Source organism: Pristiophorus japonicus, chromosome 5 (genome assembly GCF_044704955.1).
Source record: "Pristiophorus japonicus isolate sPriJap1 chromosome 5, sPriJap1.hap1, whole genome shotgun sequence".
Lineage (NCBI taxonomy): Eukaryota > Metazoa > Chordata > Chondrichthyes > Pristiophoridae > Pristiophorus > Pristiophorus japonicus.
Genome location: NC_091981.1, coordinates 231520447 through 231545861, shown reverse-complemented (window position 1 = coordinate 231545861; position 25415 = coordinate 231520447). Strand labels below are relative to the sequence as shown.

General features: G+C 45.3%; 1 protein-coding gene across 1 annotated transcript in view; it reads right to left on the bottom strand.

Annotated features, from left to right (window-relative positions):
- LOC139264152 (MAM and LDL-receptor class A domain-containing protein 1-like) overlaps nt 1-25415 on the bottom strand; it is an 886997-nt gene that overhangs the window by 515421 nt on the left and 346161 nt on the right. The window contains exons 14-17 of the mRNA XM_070880238.1: nt 22510-22662; nt 18029-18134; nt 17240-17607; nt 15857-16275 (exon numbers count right to left, since the gene is read on the bottom strand). Coding sequence (XP_070736339.1) covers nt 15857-16275; nt 17240-17607; nt 18029-18134; nt 22510-22662 — 1046 coding nt within the window. The remainder of the gene's footprint in view (nt 1-15856; nt 16276-17239; nt 17608-18028; nt 18135-22509; nt 22663-25415) is intronic.

Below are 25415 nucleotides of genomic sequence, written 5' to 3'. Positions count from 1 at the left end.
ATTTACCATACCTCGGGAGCCTTTTATCAACAAGAGCAGACATTGATGACGAGATTCAACACCGCCTCCAGTGTGCCAGTGCAACCTTCGGCCACCTGAGGAAAAGAGTGTTTGAAGACCAAGCCCTCAAATCTGCCACCAAGCTAATGGGTCTCCAGGGCTGTAGTAATACCTGCCCTTCTGTATGGCTCAGAGACATGGACCATGTACAGTAGACACCTCAAGTCGCAGGAGAAATATCTCCAATGATGTCTCCGCAAGATCCTACAAATTCCTGGGAAGACAGACGCACCAACGTTAGTATCCACGACCATGCCAACATCCCCAGCATTGAAGCACTGACCACATAGTTCACATGCCAGACACGAGACTCCCAAAGCAAGTGCTCTACTCGGAACTCCTTCGTGGCAAACGAGCCAAAGGTGGGCAGCAGAAACATTACAAGGACACCCTCAAAGCCTCCCTGATAAAGTGCAACATCGCACTGACACCTGGGAATCCCTGGCCAAAGACCGCCCTAAGTGGAAGAAGTGCATCCGAGAGGGAGCTGAACATCTCGAGTCTCATCGGTGAGAGCATGCTGAAACAAGTGCAGGCAGCGGAAAGAGCATGTGGCAAATCTGTCCCACCCACCCTTTCCCTCAATGACTATCTGTCCCACCTGTGACAGGGACTGTGGCTCTCGTATTGGACTGTTCAGCCAACTAAGGACTCATTTTTAGAGTGGAAGCAAGTCTTCCTCGATTCCGAGGGACAGCCTATGATGATGATTATGTTACAGATTAAGTTACAGTATCGCACTGAATTATGTTCTGATAATGGTGTTCAATTATCACATTGCTGGATGCATCTCATTTTTTTAAATTTACTTCACAATAAATAATGTTACAAAGTTTACAATATTACAATGTTTAATACATTTTTTTGTTCACCTTAATCATTCCTGGGTAGTGTCTCATTTGCAGAATAAGAGGGGGAATAGTCAACATGGCGGGATAGAGTGGCCAGGCAACACTCAAACGTGCCATTCACACTTCAAGCAAAGCGTTCAATTATGAGCTGCCGACATAAGGCTTTTGCAGTGGCGAAAGCTCCATGATGCCTCCCCTGTGGTTGTAGTAGTGGTGGTGGTGGCATGAGTTCCTCGCCAGGCTCCTCTTGCTGGTCTTCCGCTCCTCCTCCTCCTTTTTCTCCTGAGGTGGTTCTGCAATCCCCATTGCCAATTCCTGTCCCCTCATGATGGCTAAGTTGTGTAGCATGCAGCACACCACAATGAACTCAGAGACCTGCTGAGGGGAGTATTGCAGGCAGACACCAGTGGTCCAGGCATCGGAAGCGCTGCTTGAACATTCCAATTACCTGTTCAATGATGTTGCGTGTGGCTGCATGACTCACATTATAGTGATGCTCGGCTTCTGTCTGAGGGTTCCGGAGGAGGGTCATGAGCCTGTTGGCGAGGCCGTAACCTTTGTCCCCCAGCATCCAGCTTTGGCCTTGTGGCTGACGCTCAAACATGTATGAGACAGTGCTCTCACGCAAGATGAAAACATCATGGATGCTCCTTGGATATTGGGCATTGACTGCCATGATGCGCTGAGTATGGTCACAGACAATCTGTACATTCAGGGAGTGGACTCCCTTTCAGTTTCGGTAAACCTCTGGCTCCTGTAAAGGTACTCGCAGGGCGATGTGCGTACAGTCAAGGGCACCCTGAACCTTGGGGAAGTCAACAAATCGTCCAAAACCTCCAGCCCTCTCAGTTTGGATCTCCCTGGTCATTGGGAAGGTTCTGAAGTCCATTCTGCATGCGTACAGTGCATTAGTCACCTGGCGAATACAGCAATGTGTGGCGTGCTGCGACATGGAGCAAATGTCTCCATCTGATGCCTGAAAGCAGCCGGAGGCATAGAAGGCAAGTGTCACAGTCACCTTCACCTCTACGGGCAGTGAAATCCTGTTGCCGCTGGTAGTCTGTAGGTCTGCCTGTAGGAGCTGGCATATCTCTGTCAGCTCTTCTTTTTGGAAGCATAGCTTTCTAACGCACTGTACCTCAGAGAGTTGGAGGTATGAGTGTAAGGTTCGAAAATCCACGGCCGCATTTGAAACACTGTAAGGACAAGAAAACTAACATGGGATCGTTCCATACACTAAATGAACATTTTTGGCCAAGTAAAAGCAGGCTGGGAAAACGTGTGGGCGGATACAGACATTGTGGAGTCTGGCTCACAAGCGAGACCAAGGCACTGGCCAATGGGGGAATAGTGCATTCTGGCAGGCCAATCAGGGTTCGAGTCGGGCCTGAAGTGAGGAAATCTTCAACCAATAAGGACTCCCCGGCCCAGTTTGAAAATGACTCCTCCCTCCCCCCCCAAATCAAACTACGAATGTGGGCCATTATCTACCTAATTAATATGGACAATAGCTCTAAATCAAAACTATGAATCACTGCAGGAATGGCCCACTGACTCTCAGGACTATAACAAAGGACCCACAGACTTTCAGGCACCTATGTGCACTGAAACAATACCCTGGTCCTCACACCTGCGTGTACCTGTGACATCTTCTGATTAAATATTCAAAGCTATCTCCCCGCCCAAACTTACACAATGGACCACCTACTGGGTTTGAGCGTGAAAAGACCAGAACTGAATTGAATACAAATATAGGACACAGAACCACCAAAAAGCAGTTGTGGAGAAAAGCAGTTGTGGAGAAAAGAAGTTGTGGAAAAAGGGAGTTGTGGACCAAAAAGGAGCTGGGCAGAGTTCACAGGGGAGGAAAGGTGTGGAGAGGAAAAGACTTGCAGGAGTTGTGGAGAAAAACAGTTTGGGGTCAGTTCTTGAAAGGGCTGCTGGCTGCTGGCGGAAAGGAGCTGAGAGAGTTTTGCAAACTTTGATTTTGGTCGAGACTAAAAACCCACGAGCTAACCTGGTTAGTAAGTGGCAGCAGATGCTGCTGTTAGCCCTGAACACACTGGACAGGGTGAGAATAGCCGAAGCATCAGGCTGGGGCATGCAGAGCTGTGCAGACCTGGACACCTGGTTCAATAACCTGGATTCACAGCTGTAGTCTGACAATAACCGAGAGGCAGATAGAAGAAACCGACGCAACATCGAAGAGGAAAACCGAACAACAACGTAAAACCCACCCCAGAGGGACCCTGAGCTGAAATAAGTGCCCCCAGAACCCCGGAGTTGATAAGATTGTAAGTATAGCCCAAACCCCCTCACAGACTCAATTTAGGATAGGAATTGGTAGGAAGGGTGGGAGTGGGAGGTGTGGTTGTGTGTGAGTGGGATGTTTTAACCTCTTGTTTTTCCCCTTCCCTGTTGCGAGATTTTTCGGGTTGCTGAATGAGATTTTGCCATTACTGCTATTTTATGACCTCTTCCTATGCCCTCTATCTTTGTGTTTGCTATTCTAAATAAATAACATTAGCCATTTTGTACTCTTACCCACTGTGTCTGGTGCCTCATTACTCACCCACCCTCATAAATCGCACGTACAGAACCCAAGGGGAGTGTGGATTCGAACCCACACCCCAAGCTCCCCTTACATGAGTGATGTTCCCTGTAAACTCGTCGGGGGGGTGGGGGGGGCAAAGGCCTCCTCTCTATACGTCTGCGACCTTTTCAATTACGTTGCAAATGATCAACAATAAGTTTTCTTCCAGCTTGAAGCTGTATGGCAATAGCAGCCAGGATTACTGGCTCCCGACCTAGCATGGCCCCCATCTTATAAAATGTCCTTAAATGTCCTTTATAAAACAAACCAGAAACTCACATAAACTTCACAAAGTATGCAGTAACACAGCGTTCTTCTCCTAATCCTTTTAATCACTCATAACTGTGACTTTCTCCTCTGCTTTCAACGTGGCGCCATTAGTGCCTGGTGCGCCCTGGGTCGTCTGGTTTTTCTGGGCGGGTCCTCGGGCAGACGCTAAATCGGATGAAATGCACGACAGTTCCACCTGGGGCGATGCACAACGATTTACGCCATCCCAACGGTCAACACAGGGTTGGGACGGTATGCTTTAGGGCCGCCGCAAAATCATTGGCGAAAGTTCCATCCGGGCGCAAAATCTTGTGCACCTCGTTTCTCACCCAAAAAAATCATTTTTGTGCCCGCTGAAACATAGAAACATAGAAACATAGAAACTAGGTGCAGGAGAAGGCCATTTGGCCCTTCGAGCCTGCACCACCATTCAATAAGATCATGGCTGATCATTCACCTCAGTACCCCTTTCCTGCTTTCTCTCCATAACCCTTGATCCCTCTTGAATATATCCAATGAACTGGCATCAACAACTCTCTGCGGTAGGGAATTCCACAGGTTAACAACTCTCTGAGTGAAGAAGTTTCTCCTCATCTCAGTCCTAAATGGCTTACCCCTTATCCTTAGAATGTGTCCCCTGGTTCTGGACTTCCCTAACATCGGGAACATTCTTCCTGCATCTAACCTGTCCAGTCCCGTCAGAATGTTATATGTTTCTATGAGATCTCCTCTCATCCTTCTAAACTCCAGTGAATACAGGCCCAGTCGATCCAGTCTCTCCTCATATGTCAGTCCTGCCATCCCAGGAATCAGTCTGGTGAACCTTCGCTGCACTCCCTCAATAGCAAGAACGTCCTTCCTTAGATTAGGAGACCAAAACTGAACACAATATTCCAGGTGTGGCCTCACCAAGGCCCTGTACAAATGCAGTAAGACCTCCCTGCTCCTATACTCAAACCCCCAAGCTATGAAGGCCAACATAACATTTGCCTTCTTCACCGCCTGCTGTACCTGCATGCCAACTTTCAATGACTGATATACCATGACACCCAGGTCTCGTTGCACCTCCCCTTTTCCTAATTTGCCGCCATTCAGATAATAGTCTGCCTTCGTATTTTTGCCACCAAAGTGGATATCCTCACATTTATCCACATTATACTGCATCTGCCACGCGTTTGCCCACTCACCTAACCTGTCCAAGTCACCCTGCAGCCTCTTAGCGTCCTCCTCACAGCTCACACTGCCTCCCAGTTTAGTGTCATCTGCAAACTTGGAGATATTACACTCAATTCCCTCATCCAAATCATTAATGTATATTGTAAATAGCTGGGGTCCCAGCACTGAGCCCTGCGGCACCCCACTACTCTGAAAAGGACCCATTTATCCCGATTCTCTGCTTCCTGTCTGCCAACCAGTTCTCTATCCACGTCTGTACATTACCCCCAATACCATGTGCTTTAATTTTGCACACCAATCTCTTGTGTGGGACTTTGTCAAAAGCCTTTTGAAAGTCCAAATACACCACATCCACTGGTTCTCCCTTGTCCACTCTACCAGTTACACCCTCAAAAAATTCTAGAAGATTTGTCAAGCATGATTTCCCTTTCATAAATCCATACTGACTTGGACCGATCCCGTCACTGCTTTCCAAATGTGCTGCTATTTCATCTTTAATAATTGATTCCAACATTTTCCCCACTACTGATGTCAGGCTAACCGGTCTATAATTACCCGTTTTCTATCTCCCTCCTTTCTTAAAAAGTGGTGTTACATTAGCTACCCTCCAGTCCATAGGAACCGATCCAGAATCGATAGACTGTTGGAAAATGATCACCAATGCATCCACCATTTCTAGGGCTACTTCCTTAAATATTCTGGGATGCAGACTATCATGCCCTGGGGATTTATCAGCCTTCAATCCCATCAATTTCCCAAACACAATTTCCCGCCTAATAAGGATTTCCTTCAGTTCCTCCTTCTCACTAGACCCTCGGTCCCCTATTATTTCCGGAAGGTTATTCATGTCTTCCTTCGTGAAGACAGAACCAAAGTATTTGTTTAACTGGTCCGCCATTTCTTTGTTCCCCATTATAAATTCACCTGAATCTGACTGCAAGGGATCTACGTATGTTTTCATTAATCTTTTTCTCTTCACATATCTATAGAAGCTTTTGCAGTCAGTTTTTATGTTGCCAGCAAGCTTCCTCTCATGCTCTATTTTCCCCCTCCTAATTAAACCCTTTGTCCTCCTCTGCTGCATTCTAAATTTCTCCCAGTCCTCAGGTTTGCTGCTTTTCCTGGCCAATTTATATGCCTCTTCCTTGGATTTAACACTGAGGCGCTAAATGGGGCGCAAATCAGCCAAAAATCCAACCTTATGTGCATTGAATCATTTGATCAAATCTAGGCAGATAATCATGTATGCGATACACCATTACAGGACACTGTCAGAAATTGTTAGAAAGGGATCAATAATGATAGATTAAGATCAGGTAGCATTTGAGCAACCGACCATGGAAAGATTTCCTGATACACTTACCAAATTACTAATGAATGAAGCAATTTTCTTTTCTTTGTTTAAGATGGCACTTTGTAAATGACACTACAGATCTCAATTCTATTCACTTTAGGCAAGATTAAAGAGGGAATGTAAAATGCAATTGATCTGAAAATGTGTGTACCTGGGGATTTTTGATTGTGGTTAGGTAAGAAAGATTTGCATTTTTGTAGCACCTTATCATGGCATCAGGATGCCCAAAGTGCTTCGCAATCAACTAATTACTTTTGTCGTTGTTACATGGGCAAGCAATGCAGTGATTTTGCACACAACAAGGTCCTACAGACAGCAAAAGATAGATTACAAGATTGAATTGCCCGCCAATTGGACAGTACAACAAACTACTGGTAAACTGAAGTTTGCAGGTATATTCCATGTAAGATGTATTTTAAAAGCATATTAATAATGTGCAGAGATTTGAAAATTAAAGATATGGTTAGAGCAGAAAATTACAGAATTAGTTAGATCAGAAAGATTAATCGAATTTACTCAGGTTTAACTTGTCATTACTGTGGGTGCCCTTTATCCTTGATGTATTTTTTTCGAAGACATTGAGCCGCAATTTGCTATTACTGGAACAAAGGCAATTTCAAATACTTCTAATCGGGAGCAGAATGACTCAGTTCAGAGAAACATTAAAGCTGAGTTTGTTCCTCCGATGAACAGAAATTTTTCTGTAATTGATTTTCTACTGCAGTCAAAATGGAGTAAGAGTGCTCATTGCAAGAGTAGCAATTTGTACTGCTATTGCTCTGTGAGATATATTATTGCACTGTACCACAATTTCTTGAGCTATGTATAAATGACAAACATATATAGCAAGTAATCAATGCTTTCGAATACAAACAGCATGCAAGCTACAAAAGGCGAGCTAACCAGTCTCAACCTTTTTATGTTATTTGAATCTAAGCACGACTGAGACAACACCAATGATCCGTTTGAGTGTTATTAATTGCAGGACATATTCCCGTTATTAATATCAAATTTGAAAAGACTCATGTTGTAATCCCACTGCAATAAAGTGTTTCAATGGGCCTTTGTAACATGCTCACAAAATGGATTGAACATTGCAAACATCTGCACACATTAACATCTTGTGTTAAGTACCCAAGTCCTTCACAAAATGCTTTCTTTATGTAAATGGGTTTTGTGACATTACACTGGATAACTGTCAGTGAACTGCTTCGCTGATCAAAAGGAGATTCATATAATAGTCTTAAAGCACCAAGATTTTGCTCCTGGTGTGGATTCTTGTTCAACAGGAGCGCTAATAGGAGAATCAAGCAAAGATGTCAGTGAGCCAGATTCACTGCGCTCCCTATTTTTTTGCCATTAAAATTAATTTCCAGGAAATAAAAGGATACAGAGAAATAACAATTGAACAGATAACTATGGTTGAGAGAGCTAACAGCAACACAGATACAATGGGCTAAACAGCCACCTTTTTTGTTTTAATTTCTATGAGACTATGCAGAACAAAAAAAATCAATAGTGGACCTCTCAGTATTAGATGGAGGGTCACCCTGATGTGTGTACAACTCTTGGGGCTCAATTTTCCCCAGTGATTTCCGCCATTTTTTTGGCACATCCCACTTTTTTTTGGCCTGTCAAAAAATACAAGTTTCTCCAAACAATGTGTACCAGCGTAACTCAGTCAATTACTAGTTTATTTAGATTCATTTTTTTTTTTGAGTCATAGTAACCTGCCACCTGTGCCAATTCTGGTCATTTAGGCAAGTTTGGCCAGCTCCGATTTACTCCAATTCTTCTTAGGTCGGCGTATGTGGCCTTTGTAGAAAAACCTTCTGTGAGTTAAGAAAATCGGCGCAGGTAAGCAAATCAGCGCAGCAGATGCCTGGATAGCAGCAGCAGGAGAGATAAGAGAGGAGTGGGTGAGAGGGGGCGGGGGAAGCCTTTTGGGCATAGTTAGGAACGAGGACTGGGAGGGGGGTGGCCATTCAGCCAGGGATAGTTGCGGGGACTGGGAGGGAGTTGGTCACTCGGCCTGTGATAGGTGCGGGGACCGGAGGGGGAGGCCATTTGGCCAGGGATAGGTGGGACCGGGACGGGACCGGGGGTTGGGCCATTCGGCCAGGGATAGGAACGGGGGACTGGGAGGGGGAGGCCATTCAGCCAGGTATAGGAGCGGGGACCGTGACTAGCATTGGGGGGGGGGTGATGATTTTAATAATTTAATGGAGATAAGTTGCAGCAATATTTAATGTGCTTGGTAAGTTGCTGCAATGTACTTGTGCAGGTTACTGTGAGCTGGCTGTATGTTTCATTTTCCAGCCTCAGCCCACATTGTGTCCCTGGTTACCATGGCAACCTGATTTATTTGCTGCAAATCTTAGGCTCCACCCCCAAAACTAAACGATTGGCTGGGCGGCGCCAAAATGAAGAATTCAAACGGGGAAACTTGGATGAATTTTTTTTTGCCGTACTTGGGCCCCAAAGAACAGGCGTAACTCTTCCAAGTATGCCAAAAAGCAGCTTTGGGGAAAATAGAGCCCTTGATATGGTTAAATAAACTAACTCCATAAACTTTCAGTTCTTTGTGACCCTGATGCACCATATTGTCTTTTCGAGCACATTTTGTATCAGTTTTCACTTCACAGCAGTAACAAATTAACTGAAGCCAAACTGAGTTTCCATCTCAGGTGAGCTAACCTCAAGAAGGTAACCACACTAAATAGGCTTTATCCAACTGTAGTTTAGCTTTTAAACATTATTATTAAATATTTAATATGCAAAGCAGGTTAAATCAGAGGCTCCTAGCCTCATTAACATATTTAAATTGCCAGCCCATCTCCTGGGAGCAGGTTGACCCTTGTTCCATCTCGGTAAAACCCGGAAGGAGGCGGGTTGGAGCCAACGTCCCACTGCACTCGGAATTCTTCCCCATTTAAGCCCCCGCTCGCACCTAATCCAGATGCTCGCCCATGTTAAAATTTCCCCCAATGTGATTGGCTCTTAGGGCAACCAGGACATGGGCAATAAATACTACCTTGCCAGTGTTGACCCCATCACAAGAACTAATAAAACAGTATAACTCAGTGCTGCCTACTTTCACCATTCTAAAGCAAGTATCAGGCTCAAACAGTGTGATGTAATAGTGTTAATGTACCAGTGTCAATACATCGTGATGAAGCTAAATATTTAGAAAATTAATTCTATTCATGAACATTAAGCAACTTCTCCATGTAAATTCGCAACAGCTGTGAGACTTTCAATCATATAAAATTGCATCTCGATCATCAAGACTGCCTGCTTCCACCTCCGTAATATCGTTTGTCTGTGCCCTTGCCTCAGTCCATCTGCTGCTGAAACCCTCATCCATGCTTTTATTACCTTTAGACTTGACTATTCCAATGTTCTCTTTGCTGGCCTCTCATCTTCCACCCTTTCCATGAACTTGAGCTCATCCAAAACTCTGCTTCCCATATTTTAACCCGCACCAAGTCCTATTCACCCGACACCCCTGCACTTGCTGACCTACATTGGCTCCTGGTCCAACAATGTCTTTGTAATGTATGCACCTGTGAATATGCTCACAGGTTTGTAGAGCTATTGGACAAAAGGGCAGTTGAAAAGTGGCTGGAGTGTTCCCCAGATTAGGGGGCACTTGATTTAATGATAATTATGTTTTACTCCAAAAGAGTTGTGGAGCTGTAATGTTTATTTTGTCCCCCCCACCCGAAAAGAATTGTAGAGCTATTGGGCGCCGGAGGGACTGGAGTGCATTGTCACCCCCGGCAACCAAATTTTAATTTGATTTTATTTGTTTTAATGTTAAATTTGTTTTAATTGCTGGGTTTTAGTGTCCCCCTCCCCTTTTATAGGGGGCACTTGTAAATTATATGATTTTATTGCCCAAAAAAAATCACAAAATAAAACCAAAAAAAGGACAGTTGAAAAATGTTTGCAGTGTCCCCCAGATTGGGGGGCATTTGACTTAACTGGTTAATTTTGTCTCCAATCAAAAGAGTTGTAGAGCTATTGGGCGCCAGAGGGACTGGAGTGCATTGTCACCCCCGACAACCAAATTTTCATTTGATTTTATATGTTTTAAAGTTTAATTTGTTTTATTGTGCCTGTTGTGTATCTGTAAAGCATACACTCCCATGTTCCGCCACCAGTGGGCTCATCCCCTGATGTCCCAAGGGATCCCAGCATCCCTTGTGAGCACTGCATATAAGCTTGTTCGTCACTCTGGAGTGTCTTATTAAAGACTGAGATCACTGTTACTTTAACCTCCTGTGGGCAGCCTCATCTGTGTAAGGAGCACAATAACTGCCGACGAGAATACGAATCCAACGCAAAGATGCAGCAAACTGTGGGCATCCTGGAGAAGTTCTCGGAAGGTGAGGACTGGGAAGCTTATGTTGAACGGCTAGACCAGTACTTTGTAGCCAACGAGCTGGACAGAGAAGGAAGCGCTGCAAAAAGGAGAGTGGTCCTCATCACGGTCTGCAGGGCACCGACCTACAGCCTCATGAAAGAATCTTCTGGCTCCGGTGAAACCCACAGATAAGTCGTATGAGGAGCTGTGTACACTGGTTCGGGAACATCTTAATCTGTGGGAGAGCGTGCTGATGGCGAGGTATCGGTTCCACACGTGCCAGCGATCTGAAAGTCAAGAAGTGACGAGCTACGTCGCCAATCTAAGGCGACTTGCAGGACAATGTGAGTTTGATGGCTACCTGGAGCAAATGCTCAGAGACTTTTTTGTACTGGGCATTGGCCACGAGACCATCCTATGAAAACTTTTGACTGTAGAGACACCGACCCTCAGTAGGGTCATTGCGATAGAACAGGCGTTTATGTCCACCAGTGATAACACCAAACAAATCTCAGCACACAAGTGCTAGCAATGTTCATAAATTAACTGGAACTGTGTTTGCGAGCAGAAATGCACAGGGCAGAACCCACGAGTCTGCAACTGCCAGCAGGCCTCAGGTGACCCAGATGGCTCAGAGTCCCCAACAAAGGATGAATGCAAGGCAATTCACACCTTGTTGGCGTTGTGGAGGCTTCCATTCAGCCTACTCATGCCGCTTCAAAGGGTATGTTTGCAAGAGCTGTGGAACAATGGGGCACCTCCAACGAGCTTGCAGACGAGCTGCAAGCTCTGCAAAACCTGCTAACCACCACGTGGCAGAGGAAGATTGATCCATGGTGGATCAAAGCAATTTCGAGTCTCAGAGAGAGGAGGCAGATGCTGAAGTACACGGAGTGCACACATTTTCGATGAAATGTCCACCTATAATGCTAAACGTAAAATTGAATGACTTACCCGTAGCCATGGAACTAGACAGGGGTGCTAACCAATCCATCATGAGTAAAAAGATGTTTGAGAGACTGTGGTGCAACAAGGCATTCAGAACAGCCCTGAGCCCCATCCACACGAGGGCAAGGTGCATGAACTGCCACTCTGGATTGTCCCAGGCGATGGCCCCACACTGCTTGGAAGGAGCTGGCTGGGCAAAATCCGCTGGAACTGGGATGACATCCGAGCGCTATCACATGTCAATGAGGCCTCATGTACCCAGATTCTTAACAAATTTCCTTCCCTTTTTGAGCCAGGCATTGGAAACTTTTCCGGGGCGAAGGTGCAGATCCACTTGGTCCCAGAGGCATGATCCATTCACCACAAGGCGCGAGCGGTACCTCACATGATAGGGAGAGAGTGGAAATTGAGCTGGACAGGCTGCAACGCGAGGGCATCATCTCCCCAGTGGAATTCAGCGAGTGGGCCAGCCCGATTGTTCCAGTACTCAAAAGTGATGGCACGGTCAGGATTTGCGCCAATTATAAAGTAACTATTAATCGTTTCTCGCTACAGGACCAATACCCGCTACCTAAGGCAGACGACCTATTTGCGCCGCTGGCAGGAGGCAAGATGTTCTCCAAGCTCGACCTGACTTCGGCCTACATGGCGCAGGAGCTGGAGGAGTCTTCGAAGGGCCTCACCTGCATCAACATGCACAAGGGACTGTTCATCTACAACAGATACCCGTTTGGAATGCGGTCAGCTGCAGTGATCTTCCAGAGAAACATGGAGAGCCTACTCAAGTCAGTACCACACACGGTGGTCTTTCAGAACGACATATTGGTCACGGGTCGGGACACCGCTGAGCACCTACAAAACCTGGAGGAGGTTCTTTAGCGACTGGATTGCATAGGGCTACGGCAGAAGAGGTCGAAATACGTCTTCATGGCAACAGAAATGGAGTTTTTGGGGTGAAAGATAGCGGCGGACCGCATTCGGCCCATAGACGCCAAGACAGAGGCTCCAACAAGCTGCTTGTATTGTATAATCTGTGTAAAAGACTTGTGCTAGCATGTGACGCGTCGTCGTATGGAGTCGGGTGTGTATTACAACAAGCTAATGTTGCGGGGAAGTAGCAACATGTCGCCTATGCTTCTAGGAGCTTGTCTAAAGCCGAGAGGGCCTACAGCATGATTGAGAAAGAGGCATTAGCGTGTTTGTTCGAGGTAAAGAAAATGCATCAGTACCTGTTTGGCCTCAAATTTGAGCTGGAAACCGATCACAAGCCCCTCGCATCCCTGTTCGCTGAAAACAAGGGGATAAATATTAATGCCCCAACCCGCATACAAAGGTGGGCACTCACGCTATCAGCATATAACTATACCATCCGCCACAGGCCAGGCACCGAGAACTGTGCAGATGCTCTCAGTTGGCTACCATTGCCCACCAAGGGGTTGGAAATGGCGCAGCCTGCAAGCTTGTTGATGGTGGCGCAGCCCGCAGACTTGTTGATGGTCATGGGAGCGTTTGAAAATGATAAATCACCTGTCATGGCCCACCAGATTAGGACTTGGACCAGCCAAGGTCCTCTGCTGTCCCTAGTAAAAAACTGTGTACTGCTTGGAATTGGGCCAGCAACCCCGTTGAAATGCAAGAGCCAATCAAGCCATTCCAGCGGCGAAAGGACGAGCTGTCCATTCAGGCAGACTGCCTGTTGTGGGGTAACCGCATAGTGCTACCCAAAAAGGGCAGGGAGACGTTCATCTCGGATCTCCACAGCACACATCCGGGTATAGTAATGATGACAGCGATAGCCAGATCCCACATGTGGTGGCCCGGTATCGACTCTGACTTAGAGTCCTGTGTACAGCAATGCAGCGTGTATGCTCAGAGAGGCACTACTAAGTTTGTGGTCCTGGCCCTCCAGACCATGGTCGAGGATCCATGTCGACTATCCGGGCCCGTTTCTTGGTAAAATGTTCCTGGTGGTGATGGATGCTTTTTCAAAATGGATTGAATGTGAAATAATTTTGGGAAGCACCGCCACCGCCACCATTGAAAGCCTGAGGGCCATGTTTGCCACCCACGGCCTGCCTGACATACTGGTCAGTGACAACGAGCCATGTTTCACCAGTGCCGAATCTAAAGAATTCATGACCCGCAATGGGATCAAACATGTCCCCTCGGCCCCGTTTAAACCAGCCTCCAATGGGCAGGCAGAGCGGGCAGTACAAACCATCAAACAGAGCCTTAAACGAGTCACAGAAGGCTCACTTCAAACCCGCCTGCCCTGAGTACTGCTCAGCTACCGCACGAGACCCCACTCGCTCACAGGGGTGCCCCCAGCTGAGCTACTCATGAAAAGGACACTTAAAACCAGACTCTCGCTGGTTCACCCCAACCTGCATGATCAGGTAGAGAGCAGGCGGCAGCAACAAAATGTCAACGATGGTCGCGCCACTGTGTCACGGGAAATTGATCTGAATGACCCTGTGTATGTGCTAAACTATGGACATGGTCCCAAGTGGATCGTGGGCACAGCGATAGCTAAAGACGGAAATAGCATTTGTACCGAGGCGGTCCAGCAGGGAAAGAAAGGCTCCCGACCGCCTCACTTTTACTTTGATGGGGGAGAGTGATGTTGTAAAGCATGCACTCCCATGTTCCGCCACCAGGGAGCTCATCCCCTGAAGTCCCAAGGGATCCCAGAATCCCTTGGGAGCACTGAATATAAGCCGACCCCTGAGGCCTGTTCCTCACTCTGGAGTGTCTTATTAAAGACTGAGGTCACTGTTACTTTAACCTCCCTGTGTGCAGCCTCATCTGTGTTAGGAACACAATAGTGCTGGGTTTTAGTGTCCCCTCCCTTTTAGCCAGGGGGCACTTGTATAATTTGTGGTTTTAGTGCCCCCAAAAAAACACAAAAAAAGCACAAAAAAATCCCCCCAAAAAAGGGCACTTGAAAACTGTTTGGAATGTCTCCCCCTTTTCATCAGGGGGCACTTGATTTAATTGATTTTGTTTTTGCAACAAAAGAGTTGTCGAGCTATTGGGCGCCAGAGGGACTGGAGTGCATCATCAACCCCGGCAACCAAATTTTAATTTGAACCACATGTTCAAAGTTTAATTTGTCTAAGTTTGTCGGTTTTAGTGCCCTCCTTTTTAGCCAGGGGGTACTTGTATAATTTGTGTTTTGGTGCCCTCAAAAAAAACCAAGGGGGCACTTGAAAAGGTTTTGGAGTGTGCCCCCGCCACCCCCCCCCCCCCCCTTTAATCAGGGACCACTTGATTAATGTTTACAACAAAATAGTTATAGAGCTATTGAGTTGGGAATGGCTTAGCCAGTCTCGTGATGTTCACAAGACTCAATAAAACCCCAACCAGTTGGGTTCAGGGGTTCCACAATGAGGTAGGTGGTTGTGAGCCTGGTGGACGAACTGGTAATGTGTAGTGTGATTGTTAAACCTTTGCTAATTAACCAACTAGTTCTTAATAGCAATATGTTGCTAGAAATTCTTAAGCAAAGAACCCATAAAGTAAATACAATACAGTCCCGAAGTTAAAAGTCTCATCCTCATGTTCAAATCCCTCTATGAACTCACTCCCTATCCCTGTAACCTCCAGCCCTACAACCCTCCGAGAACTCTGCCTTCTTCCAACTCTGGCCTGTTATGCAACTCCACTTCCTTTGCCCCACCGTTGATGGCCATGATGCTCCTTAAAACCCACTTCTTTGGCCAAACTTTTAATCACCTGTCCTAATGTATCCTTATTTGACTCCATGTCAATTTTTGTCTGATTATGCTACTATGAAGCGTCTAGGGATAGTTTGCCATGTTAAAAACGCTATATAAATGTAAGTTGTTGTTGGATCTTACAAATGACATAGGACTGGATAAGGACAGCTCTGAAATATTCCACCTCTTCTCCTATACACATACACCAATTAAACAATTAAAAAAACAAAAAAAGCTAGTGATACCACTGCAGCATGTATACATTAACTTGTTATTTAATTTAATAAGAATTTTAATATATTTCTTGAGGTAGTGATTTTCTACTGAGATAATGATGCAATTGAAAGAACATTGTATAAAATACAAATGCTCCAGCCACAAAACTCCATAATATAACAAAACTGCATCGCTCATAACTGATTCTTAAAACTACCCAATAGCTAGTCACTTGATTATACGTGATCCATTCTTCTTTTTTTAACGCCGAAGGATACTGTATTATTAAACTATGCTTACCTGGAATGGTTGAGAACTATTAATAAATAGAGTCTCTCTCAGCCATACGTCGCCACGGTTACCATATTTTGCCCAAAGTTGCTCCCCCTTTGTATTCCGGTATGTTCTTTTGTGCACTGCCAGCCTAAAAATCTGTTTGCCAAACATGTGATAATGAAAACGGAAGATGCAGGTCTTGTTGACATGATTGACTGTGGCATCCAGGATTGGACTGAGGAGAACAGCTGCATTGCCAAATTGTTGGTCAGAAGCCTCTATGTAAAGGTAGCAGCCTTCTGCTGTTCCGAATGTGTGGTCTTTTGATGGTCCTGTGTTGACTGTTGACGTCTGTCCCTTGTTTCTTGTCCAGTCAAAATCATCTCCCTTAGCTTGCTGCCAGTTACACGACCCATTTTCAAAATTACAGAGCAGATCTTGTGCTGTCAAAGGCGGGAAAAAAAATATTCGATTAATTACTGAAATGTATAATCATCTGCAGCCATTTATAAGTTGGAAATTGTTTTCTAATATCAGCCAACTTAAGAGGAGGCGGCTGCAAACGTTCTCCAAGTGTCTTCCCGCCCTCCGATCGGTAAATGCATAATTTTGACTTTGGGTGATGGTTATACTTCTCTTTGGATTTTCATTTCCATTGACCCCACCAGAGTATTTGGAGTCAAAAGGAGGGTCCCCAACTACAAAATATCCAGTGGGTACCCAGGGTACCAGGGGTGCAACGAGTGCCATAGTATAGGTGAAGAAATAAAGGCAGATGCCCAATGCTTCTAAGGACTCATGCAGCTCCAGCCCCAGAAGCTTTGTGATTGATGCCCATCAGCCCCCTTGTAAAAAATGTGTGGGGGGGGGGGGGGGCGCGGGGAATGGTGAAATTTGTGAAATCTGACAGCCAGGGTGTTTGGAAGTTCAGACCAAAGTTTGCATCTACAGATGGGCCCTGCTTCCACCATGGGCAAGGCTGGTCCGCCTTCATCTGCTCAGCATACCAGCCACCAGGCTGGGCTGAGGAAACTCCTGGTCTGGGAGTCTTCTCCCACCTCTGATATGGGGGACTTTTTTATTGAGGGGATGGGTGGTGTTGGAGGGTGGTTGAAGGCTCTGCCCTAAACAAGGTCCTGCAGAAATTGGTGAGCAAGTCCAGGACCCAGCATATCATATCTGGGTCCTGGCCTAATTCCCAACCCATGGGCCGCACTGCTGCCTGATTTACAGAATTTTGGGCAAGTCACACTTCACACAATATTAATTATCATTGTAAGCAAATAGTGATTAAGCTAAAGAATGATAAATCTGGACATTTATGTATGTGTCTGTAAAATAATTCATTCAACTATTCTTTTCAGGTTAAACATAAACTTCTTGGATGAGCGAACAACATCCACTTACCACAGTTGTCTTCATCAGAACCATCACCGCAGTCATCCACGAGGTCACATACTTGTAAACGGTCAATGCAAGCTCTGGTTACTTCACACCAAAACCGCTTTGTGCCTTCGCAGTTCCCTACAGCTTGTGGGAGGGAGCAGTTGTCAAACATGATGTCATCCATTGCTGCCACACCATCATAAACACCCAGGCTGACTTTGACCAGTGTAAGGTGAAAGGGTCGTGTTAGCCGCCCAAGCTGCACAGAGCCTCGCAACCACTGATTGTTTTGAGTGTTGTAAGTCCACCAAACCACAGTACGACTTTGGAACCCCTCGACCTCCAGGTACATTTTCGCTGCCCCTACAGCCTGCCCGTAATTATAATACCTGTAGGAGATATAAAATGGCAGATAATTTGTTCAGATATTAAATATGTTCAAAAAATAACAACTCAGTTGTGACTAAAGTATCACATTGGGATTAAAATCAGCTAAAAAAAAGCTGGCTTGAGTGAAATAGCTGTTTAAAATTATAGTAATTACCATGCAATTTTAGCCTAAATTTTGTTCCAGTGAATAAAAGGGTACATTTTTCAGGTGAAGCTGGGAGTGTGCAAGGGACAAAACTACCCTTAAAGCTTTTCCTTCCTACTACAGATTTGTTAATGATGTGTATAAAATAAGCTCAAACTGTATAGGACTTTAGTATGAGTACCAGCAACTTTAAAAAATGAGTTTAATGTGTGGTAGAGGGATCTGATACTTTCCACAAAATCATCTCCACATTCTGTCAAGAAATTATTTCCTACCAAAAGGACATTGTACATCCGGTTCCCGACTGACTGAATTGAGGGCTGTTCAGTTCTGCACTCTGAAAAAAACTGCTTCTGTTGTTCAGAATAAACATGAAGTGTCCTGCAAAAAAAGGCAGATAATTCCAAAGCTGCATTTTTGAAAAAAATAATTTATATGACCACGCAATATAACAACAACTTGCATTTATATAAAGCATTTAGCGCAGTAAAATGTCCCAAGGTACTCCACAGGAGCTTAATCAAATTTTTTTAAAGTTGACACTGAGCCAACAAAGGAGATAATTGGATAATGTTAAAGGGGGAGCAGGAACAGAGAGACCTGAGGGTGTATGAACACAAATCTTTGAAGGTGGCAAGACAAGCAGAGCAGACTGTTAAAAACAGCATACGGCATCCTTGGCTTTATAAACAGAGTCACGATTTTAACCTTACTTGCTCAGCAGAAACCTGGCAGGTGGGTAGGGGGTGTCCGAAAGGCACCACGATCGCAACATCTGCAATTTTAACCGGCTCTCCCGAGCAGGCAGCAACAACACGTGCTCAGAGCCAACAGGGTCCTTCTTTACATATGCATGTTGCAGTCCGATGACATAATTGAGACCTGACTGTAATTTTAACTCAGGCCTGAGTGGGGAATCCACCTGGTGTTATAATTCGGGCCGAAGCAAGGAGGTCATCCTAAATCTTTATAAATCACTGGTTAGGCCCTAGCTGGGGTATTGTGTCCAATTCCATTTTAGGAAGGATGTCAAGGTTTGGAGAGGGTGCAGAGGAGATTTACTAGAATGGTACCAGGGATGTGGAACTTCAGTTACATGGTGAGACAAGAGAAGCTTAGAGCAGAGAAGATTAAGGAGAGATTTAATAGATGTGTTCAAAATCAGGGATCGGTAGCATACTCGACTAGTAATCCAGAGATCTTGTCTAATAATGCAGAGACATGTTCAAATCCCACCATGACAACTGGGGAATTTTAATTCAATTAAGTAAATAAATCCAGAATTTAAAAAAAATACTATCAGCAATGGTGACCATGAAAACCATTGGATTGTTGTAAAAACCCATTTGGTTCACTAATGTCTTTTAGGGAAGGAAATCTGCCGTCCTTACCCAGTCTGGCCTATATGTAACTCCAGACCCACAGCAATGTGGTTGACTCTTAATTACCCTCTGAAATGGCCCAGCAAACCAAGTCAGTTGTATAAGGCGGTTCACCACTATCTTCTCATAGGGAAATTAGGTCTGGACAATAAATGCTGGCCTTGCCAGCGATGACCACATCCTGTGAATTTAATAATTTTTTTTTTGATCGAGTCAATAAGGAGAAACTGTTTACAATGGCAGAAATATTGGTAATTGGCAAAAGAACCAGAGTCGACATGAGGAGAAACATGTTTATGCAGCGAGTTGTTATAATCTGGAATGTACTTCCTGAGCACGTGGTGGAATCAGTTTCAATAATAACTTGCAAAAAGAAATTGGATAAACACTTGATTGGGAAAATTTGCAAGGCCATAGGGAAAGGGCAGGGGAGTGGGAATAGTTGAATAGCTCTTTCAAAGAGTCAGCACAGGCACAGTGGGCTGAATGTCCTCCTTCTGTGCTGTATCATTCTATGATTCTATAGGTGAGTAAAAGCTTGCTCATAGAGGTAGGGTAGAAAGAGCATCTTGACAGAAGAGAGCGGGGTAGAGAGGCAGATAAGTTTAGTGAGGGAGTTCAGAGCTTAGGGTGTAGACAGCTGAAGGCAGGACCACCAATAGAGGGGATTCACAAGAAGTCAGAATTGCAGCAACGTAAAGTTCGCGGAAGAATGTAGGACGTTACAGAGATAGGGAGGGCTGAGACTATGGAGGGATTAGAACATGAGGATGAGAATTTTAAAGTCGAGGTAATGGTGAACTGCAAGCCAATGTAGTTTAGCGAGATGTGGGTGCGCGGGACTTTGTGAGAGTTAGGATATGTGTAGCAAAGTTTCTGATGAGCTCAAGTTTCTGGAGGGTGGAAGATGGGTGGCCAAGTAGGAAAGCATTGGAATAGTCGAGTCTGGAGGTAACAAAAGCATGAACAACTGTTTTAGCAGCAGATGAGTTGAGACAGGGGCAGAGACAAGTGATGTCATGGAGGTAGAGGTAGGCGGTCTCAATGATGGAGAAGATATGGGGGCGGATGCTCAGCTTAGCTCAGGGTCAAATAGGAGGCTGAAATTGCAAACAGTCTGTTTCAGCCTGAGGCAGTGGCCAAGGAGGGGATAGATTTGATGGCTAGGGAGTTGAATTTGTGGCGCAGGCTGAAGACAATGTCTTCGGTCTTCCCAATGTGTAATTGGAGAAAATTTTGGCAGAGCCAGGACCAGGGGTCAGACAAACAAACAGACAAAACAGAGGCAGTGGAGGAGTCAAGAGAGGTGGTGGTTAGGTAGAGATGGGTGTCACCAGCGTACATATGGAAACCTGACGTGTTTTTGGATGATGTTACTGAGGGACACCATAAAAACATAAGAACATAAGAAATAGGAGCAGGAATAGGCCATTTGGCCCCGCGAGCCTGTCAAGTCAAGATCATGGCTGATCGGATCTTGGCCTCAACTCCACTTCTCTGCCCGCTTCCCATGACCCTGACTCCCTTATCATTCAAAAATATGTCTATCTCCACTTAAGCATGTAGATGAGAAAAAGGAGGGGGCCAAGGATAGATCCTTAGGGGACTCCAGAGGTAACTGATCTGGGGTGAGAGAGAAGGCATTGCAGGAGAGTCTCTGGCAATCACTGTATAGGTGAGAGTGGAACCAGATGTTAACAGTCCCACCCAGCTGGGCAGCAGAGGAGAGTCATGCAGCAGAGGCAGCTGAACGAATAGTCTCAGACTTAGAAAGAAAGAAAGGCTTGGATGTTATATTGCGTCGTTCACGACCACTGGACTTCTCAAAGCGGTTTGGAGTGTAGTCACTGTTGTAATGTGGGAAATGCAGCAGCCAATTTGCGCTCAGTGCACAACAAGCTCCCACAAGCAGAAATATGATAATGACCAGATAATCTGTTTTTGTTATGTGAATTGAGGGATCAATATTGGCCAGGACACCGGGGATAACTCCCCTGCTCTTCTTCAAATAATGCCACAGGATCTTTTATGTCCACCTGAGAGAGCAGACAGGGCCTCGATTTAACATCTCATCCAAAAGACAGCATTGCTGACAGTGCAGCACTCCCTTGGTATTGCACTGCAGAAGTAGCCTAGATTTATGTGCTCAAGTGGGACGTGAACCCAGAACCTTCTGACTCAGAGGCAGGTGTGCTACCCACTGAGCCACAGCTGACAATTTGGTGACAAAGAAGTCCACACGCTCCTCATTGTTGGAGGCGAAGGTGAAGGGGGCAAGGAAGAGCGGTCTAAGGAGATGGTTGGCTGTGGAGAATAGAGGCTGGAGATTATCTTTGCACTCCAGGGTGATCCTGGAATAGTGAGCATTTCTGGCAGTGTTACACTCATAATAAATGATCAGACCGAGTACTGTGTGTAACGCGCAAGTGTGACCTTAGATCCTATATTGCAGGTTCCTCGTGGGTGGCCTGCTTATATACTGTGCTCCCAAGGGATCCTAGCATCCCTTGGGACTCCAACAGGTAGGCCCTCTGGTGGACAGGTGTGATGCAGGTTACAAGGGGTTAAATACATAACAAGCAGGGTCTAGTAGTGCTTGATGTGGTCCAGTCACATCCGGCGATGAAAGGTTAAACCAGTTATGCGGCATACACATTCAAATGTGTGTCCCTTGGAGTTGCCCAATAGAAACAGACAAATTTTAGAATCAATAACAAAAGTGCTGGAAATCCACAACACAAAAGTTAGTATTTGTAGAGAAAAGATATTTATGTTTCGAGTGTGGCTCTTCATCAGAACTGTGGGACCACAGCGTAGCAGAGGGACCTGTGTCTCCAACTGCAACTGATACTCAGAGGAGCGCTGTGAGAATTGCCTCTGTAGCTACCCTCTGCCTGTGCTGCAAAAGCAATATGGAAGAAACAGTAAAATGTTCAAAGAAATATGGTAGAAATTGCTTCAGCCATTTGTCAAGACTTGGAAAGGGTTTATGTTTCCAATTTTTACTGTTATACAAACTCAAAACTCTTGGAAGCAGCCGCCACATATATCCTGGCTTCCAAAACCAGGCAAAATAACATGGTTAGAAAACAAGTGAAACAATCTCAGCATTTACCCTTTTATAGGATCGTTAACTGAATATAATTTGGCAGGCTCTTTCATGTGCTTTACTATCGTTCAGCTGCAATTAGAAAAAAACAATGAAAATAATGAAGACAATTGTTGAGAAGTGACAGAGAATTGACCAGTGGGTGCTCTGAGAGACTGCTGTATGTCTATGGGATGGGGGTGGTGGATATGAGGCAATTGGATTATCGCAAAGCAAAAAAGCTGTAAAGTTCAGAGATCTCACACAATGAATTCCAGCCACCTACCATCAGCTGTGTTAGTGGTGTGATCAAGAGCTGGGGCCTGATCCTTGATATTTGAAGGTAAAACACTGCTGGAGCTTCTGATCCAATCAAAGTTATCGTTCAATACATTCTCAGACCAACCACAGCTATTCTCTTCAAAGGTACATGTCGAAGCTGCAACACACAAACAGTTGAAGAATGTTATATTCTTGTGCAAACTACTATTGCAGTTTATTATATATTTCCAGTTCCTTCAAGTCCTTCTTCAACAAGCAATACCCCATCACAATTGCTAAATTCAAGAGAAAAATTGTAACAGAGGGGTTCAACGCATTCTTCCATACCCATATCACTTCAGGTTGAAACCCTGCAGAGGTGGTTACCTGACAGGATTGTTTCCATTAACCTCTTTTCTTTTCTACCCTTGGCAGATTTGTTTCCTCCAATCTCCAAGGAGGAGGGTTATTGTGGGCCACAGACCCGACTTAATATTACACATTCGATTAACAGGAAACATAGAAACATAGAAAATAGTTGCAGGAGTAGGCCATTTGGCCCTTCGAGCCTGCACCACCATTCAATGAGTTCATGGCTGAACATGCAACTTCAGTACCCCATTCCTGCTTTCTCGCCATATCCCTTGATCCCCCTAGTAGTAAGGACCTCATCTAACTCCTTTTTGAATATATTTAGTGAATTGGTCTCAACAACTTTCTGTGGTAGAGAATTCCACAGGTTCTCCACTCTCTGGGTGAAGAAGTTTCTCCTCATCTCGGTCCTAAATGGCTTACCCCTTATCCTTAGACTGTGACCCCTGGTTCTGGACTTCCCCAACATTGGGAACATTCTTCCTGCATCTAACCTGTCTAAACCCGTCAGAATTTTAAACGTTTCTATGAGATCCCCTCTCATTCTTCTGAACTCCAGTGAATACAAGCCCAGTTGATCCAGTTTTTCTTGATATGTCAGTCCCACCATCCTGGGAATCAGTCTGGCGAACCTTCGCTGCACTCCCTCAATAGCAAGAATGTCGTTCCTCAAGTTAGGAGAGCAAAACTGTACACAATACTCCAGGTGTGGCCTCACCAAGGCCCTGTACAACTGTAGCAAGGTGTTTCTTCAGAGCTGCACCAGTATTGTACTCTGTATTCACTGTATTGTACTTGGTTCATTCTTTTTCATTTTGATTTACTCCATGTGGGAGTACAATGTGGACAGAATGGGAACCTTGCTTTAAGGACCAAAAGCGTACAATACAGAACTATTAGTACTGGAGCTGGGAATGAGCCACAAAAGGAAATATATACCATAATTACCTGGATTTATTTTGATTAATGTCTTAATTATCACAATTTAAAACATTTTAATATGATTCACCTTTGAATCTGGATTAGGTAGATATTTTTATTTCAATATGTGTTACCTTCCATGACATCTTGGCCAAGAAATTTGATTGCATCTGAAAATCGAGCACACGCGGGTCAGGATGCCCACCGCACACGCCTGTTCATAACGGCACAGAGACCATGAAACTGGTGCTGGCAGCTCATTGCCCTGTATCGGGTGTGCAGCCATTGCTACCTGTGCTGTTTACTGGCTGCATGCCTGTTTATGGGGACAGGAAATTGGGTTTCTCTGACATCACTTAAAGGCAGCCTGTAGCTCTTAATGGGAAGGTGCACTGCGGCTTCAGACAGCTGCAAGACGTTTGAAATGACTACTCCACCAGTGGGAAGATGTCATTGAAGGCAGAACTCACTTGTGGATTGGAGAAAATAGCCAAGAAAATCAATGATGTACCAAAAACATAACAGAAAATACCCCTGCTGTCTCCTTTGATCTTTGTGGGGGGGGGGATTCCCGGGACCCCTGGCCTCCCTTTGGTTACATGGTGAGTCCTATTGCAAATCTTACCGCCAGTTATTTTTAGAGCATCCATCCTTTGTGTATCCCGGGGACACAGTGAGAGGAAGGTGAGGTGGGAGAGACAGAAAAGTATTGTCCTGCTTAATTAGCATTCTAATAAACGCAGGCCCAATCCCGCTCATTTTCAGAATTTCCAGAAATCTCAAGGCAGCTTTGCGCTAACAGAAACCTGACACAACAATTCACTGTCGTCATTTCTGCTTCACTGCACCCAGCAACTGAGCTTTCCTTTCCCCGGGTGAATGAAGAAGAAAATGTACCCTTGTACCTGTAAGACTGTGAGGCCACAAAATTCGGCTTCTTAGAGCCCATTCGACGCTACAAGTGCCGTCATGGTTCCAAAATGGCGCCCGTGCCGCGCGCACATACTTCTGGTGCAGGGTGTGCTGGACGCCATCTTGGGTAGGGCATTAACGTGGGTGCAGTGAGCATGTGCTGGAAGTATGCAGAGTAGGCAGATTGTGTAATACTGAATTGATGCCAGCCCTGCCATTTTGGAGCTCAACGCTCCAGTTAACACCCACTGTTAAGCTCGCACAGCTGAACAAACGTTCAGCAACAGGAAGATCCCCCTACGAGCACTATTTAAAGGAATTATCGACTACTTACAGGTTAGTTGCTGATTGATTTCTACTGGCTCTTGCCGTGTTTGTTGAAGTATTTGGTGGTTCCTAGAGTTATTTAAAGTTACTGGAAGAGGTGTGGCAGCTGCTGACAGACATTGTCCTGACTTCAAGGACTCTGCACAGTCCACTTGCTCCAAGGCATGGATGCACTAGTAGAAATTCCATGGCCTATAGCGTAACTGGGAGAATGAGCAGAGGCAACACAGAGCTGGAAGATGAAGGAGGAGGGGGAGACGGGCTCTCAGCAGGAGGCCTTATCTGCCCAGGATGTTCAGGGAGCAAGACTCCTACCTGAACCTCAGTGAGGAACAGTGCATCAGTCGTCTGCACGTCACTAAGAACATCATCACTGAAATCTGCCACGTGTTGCAGTCA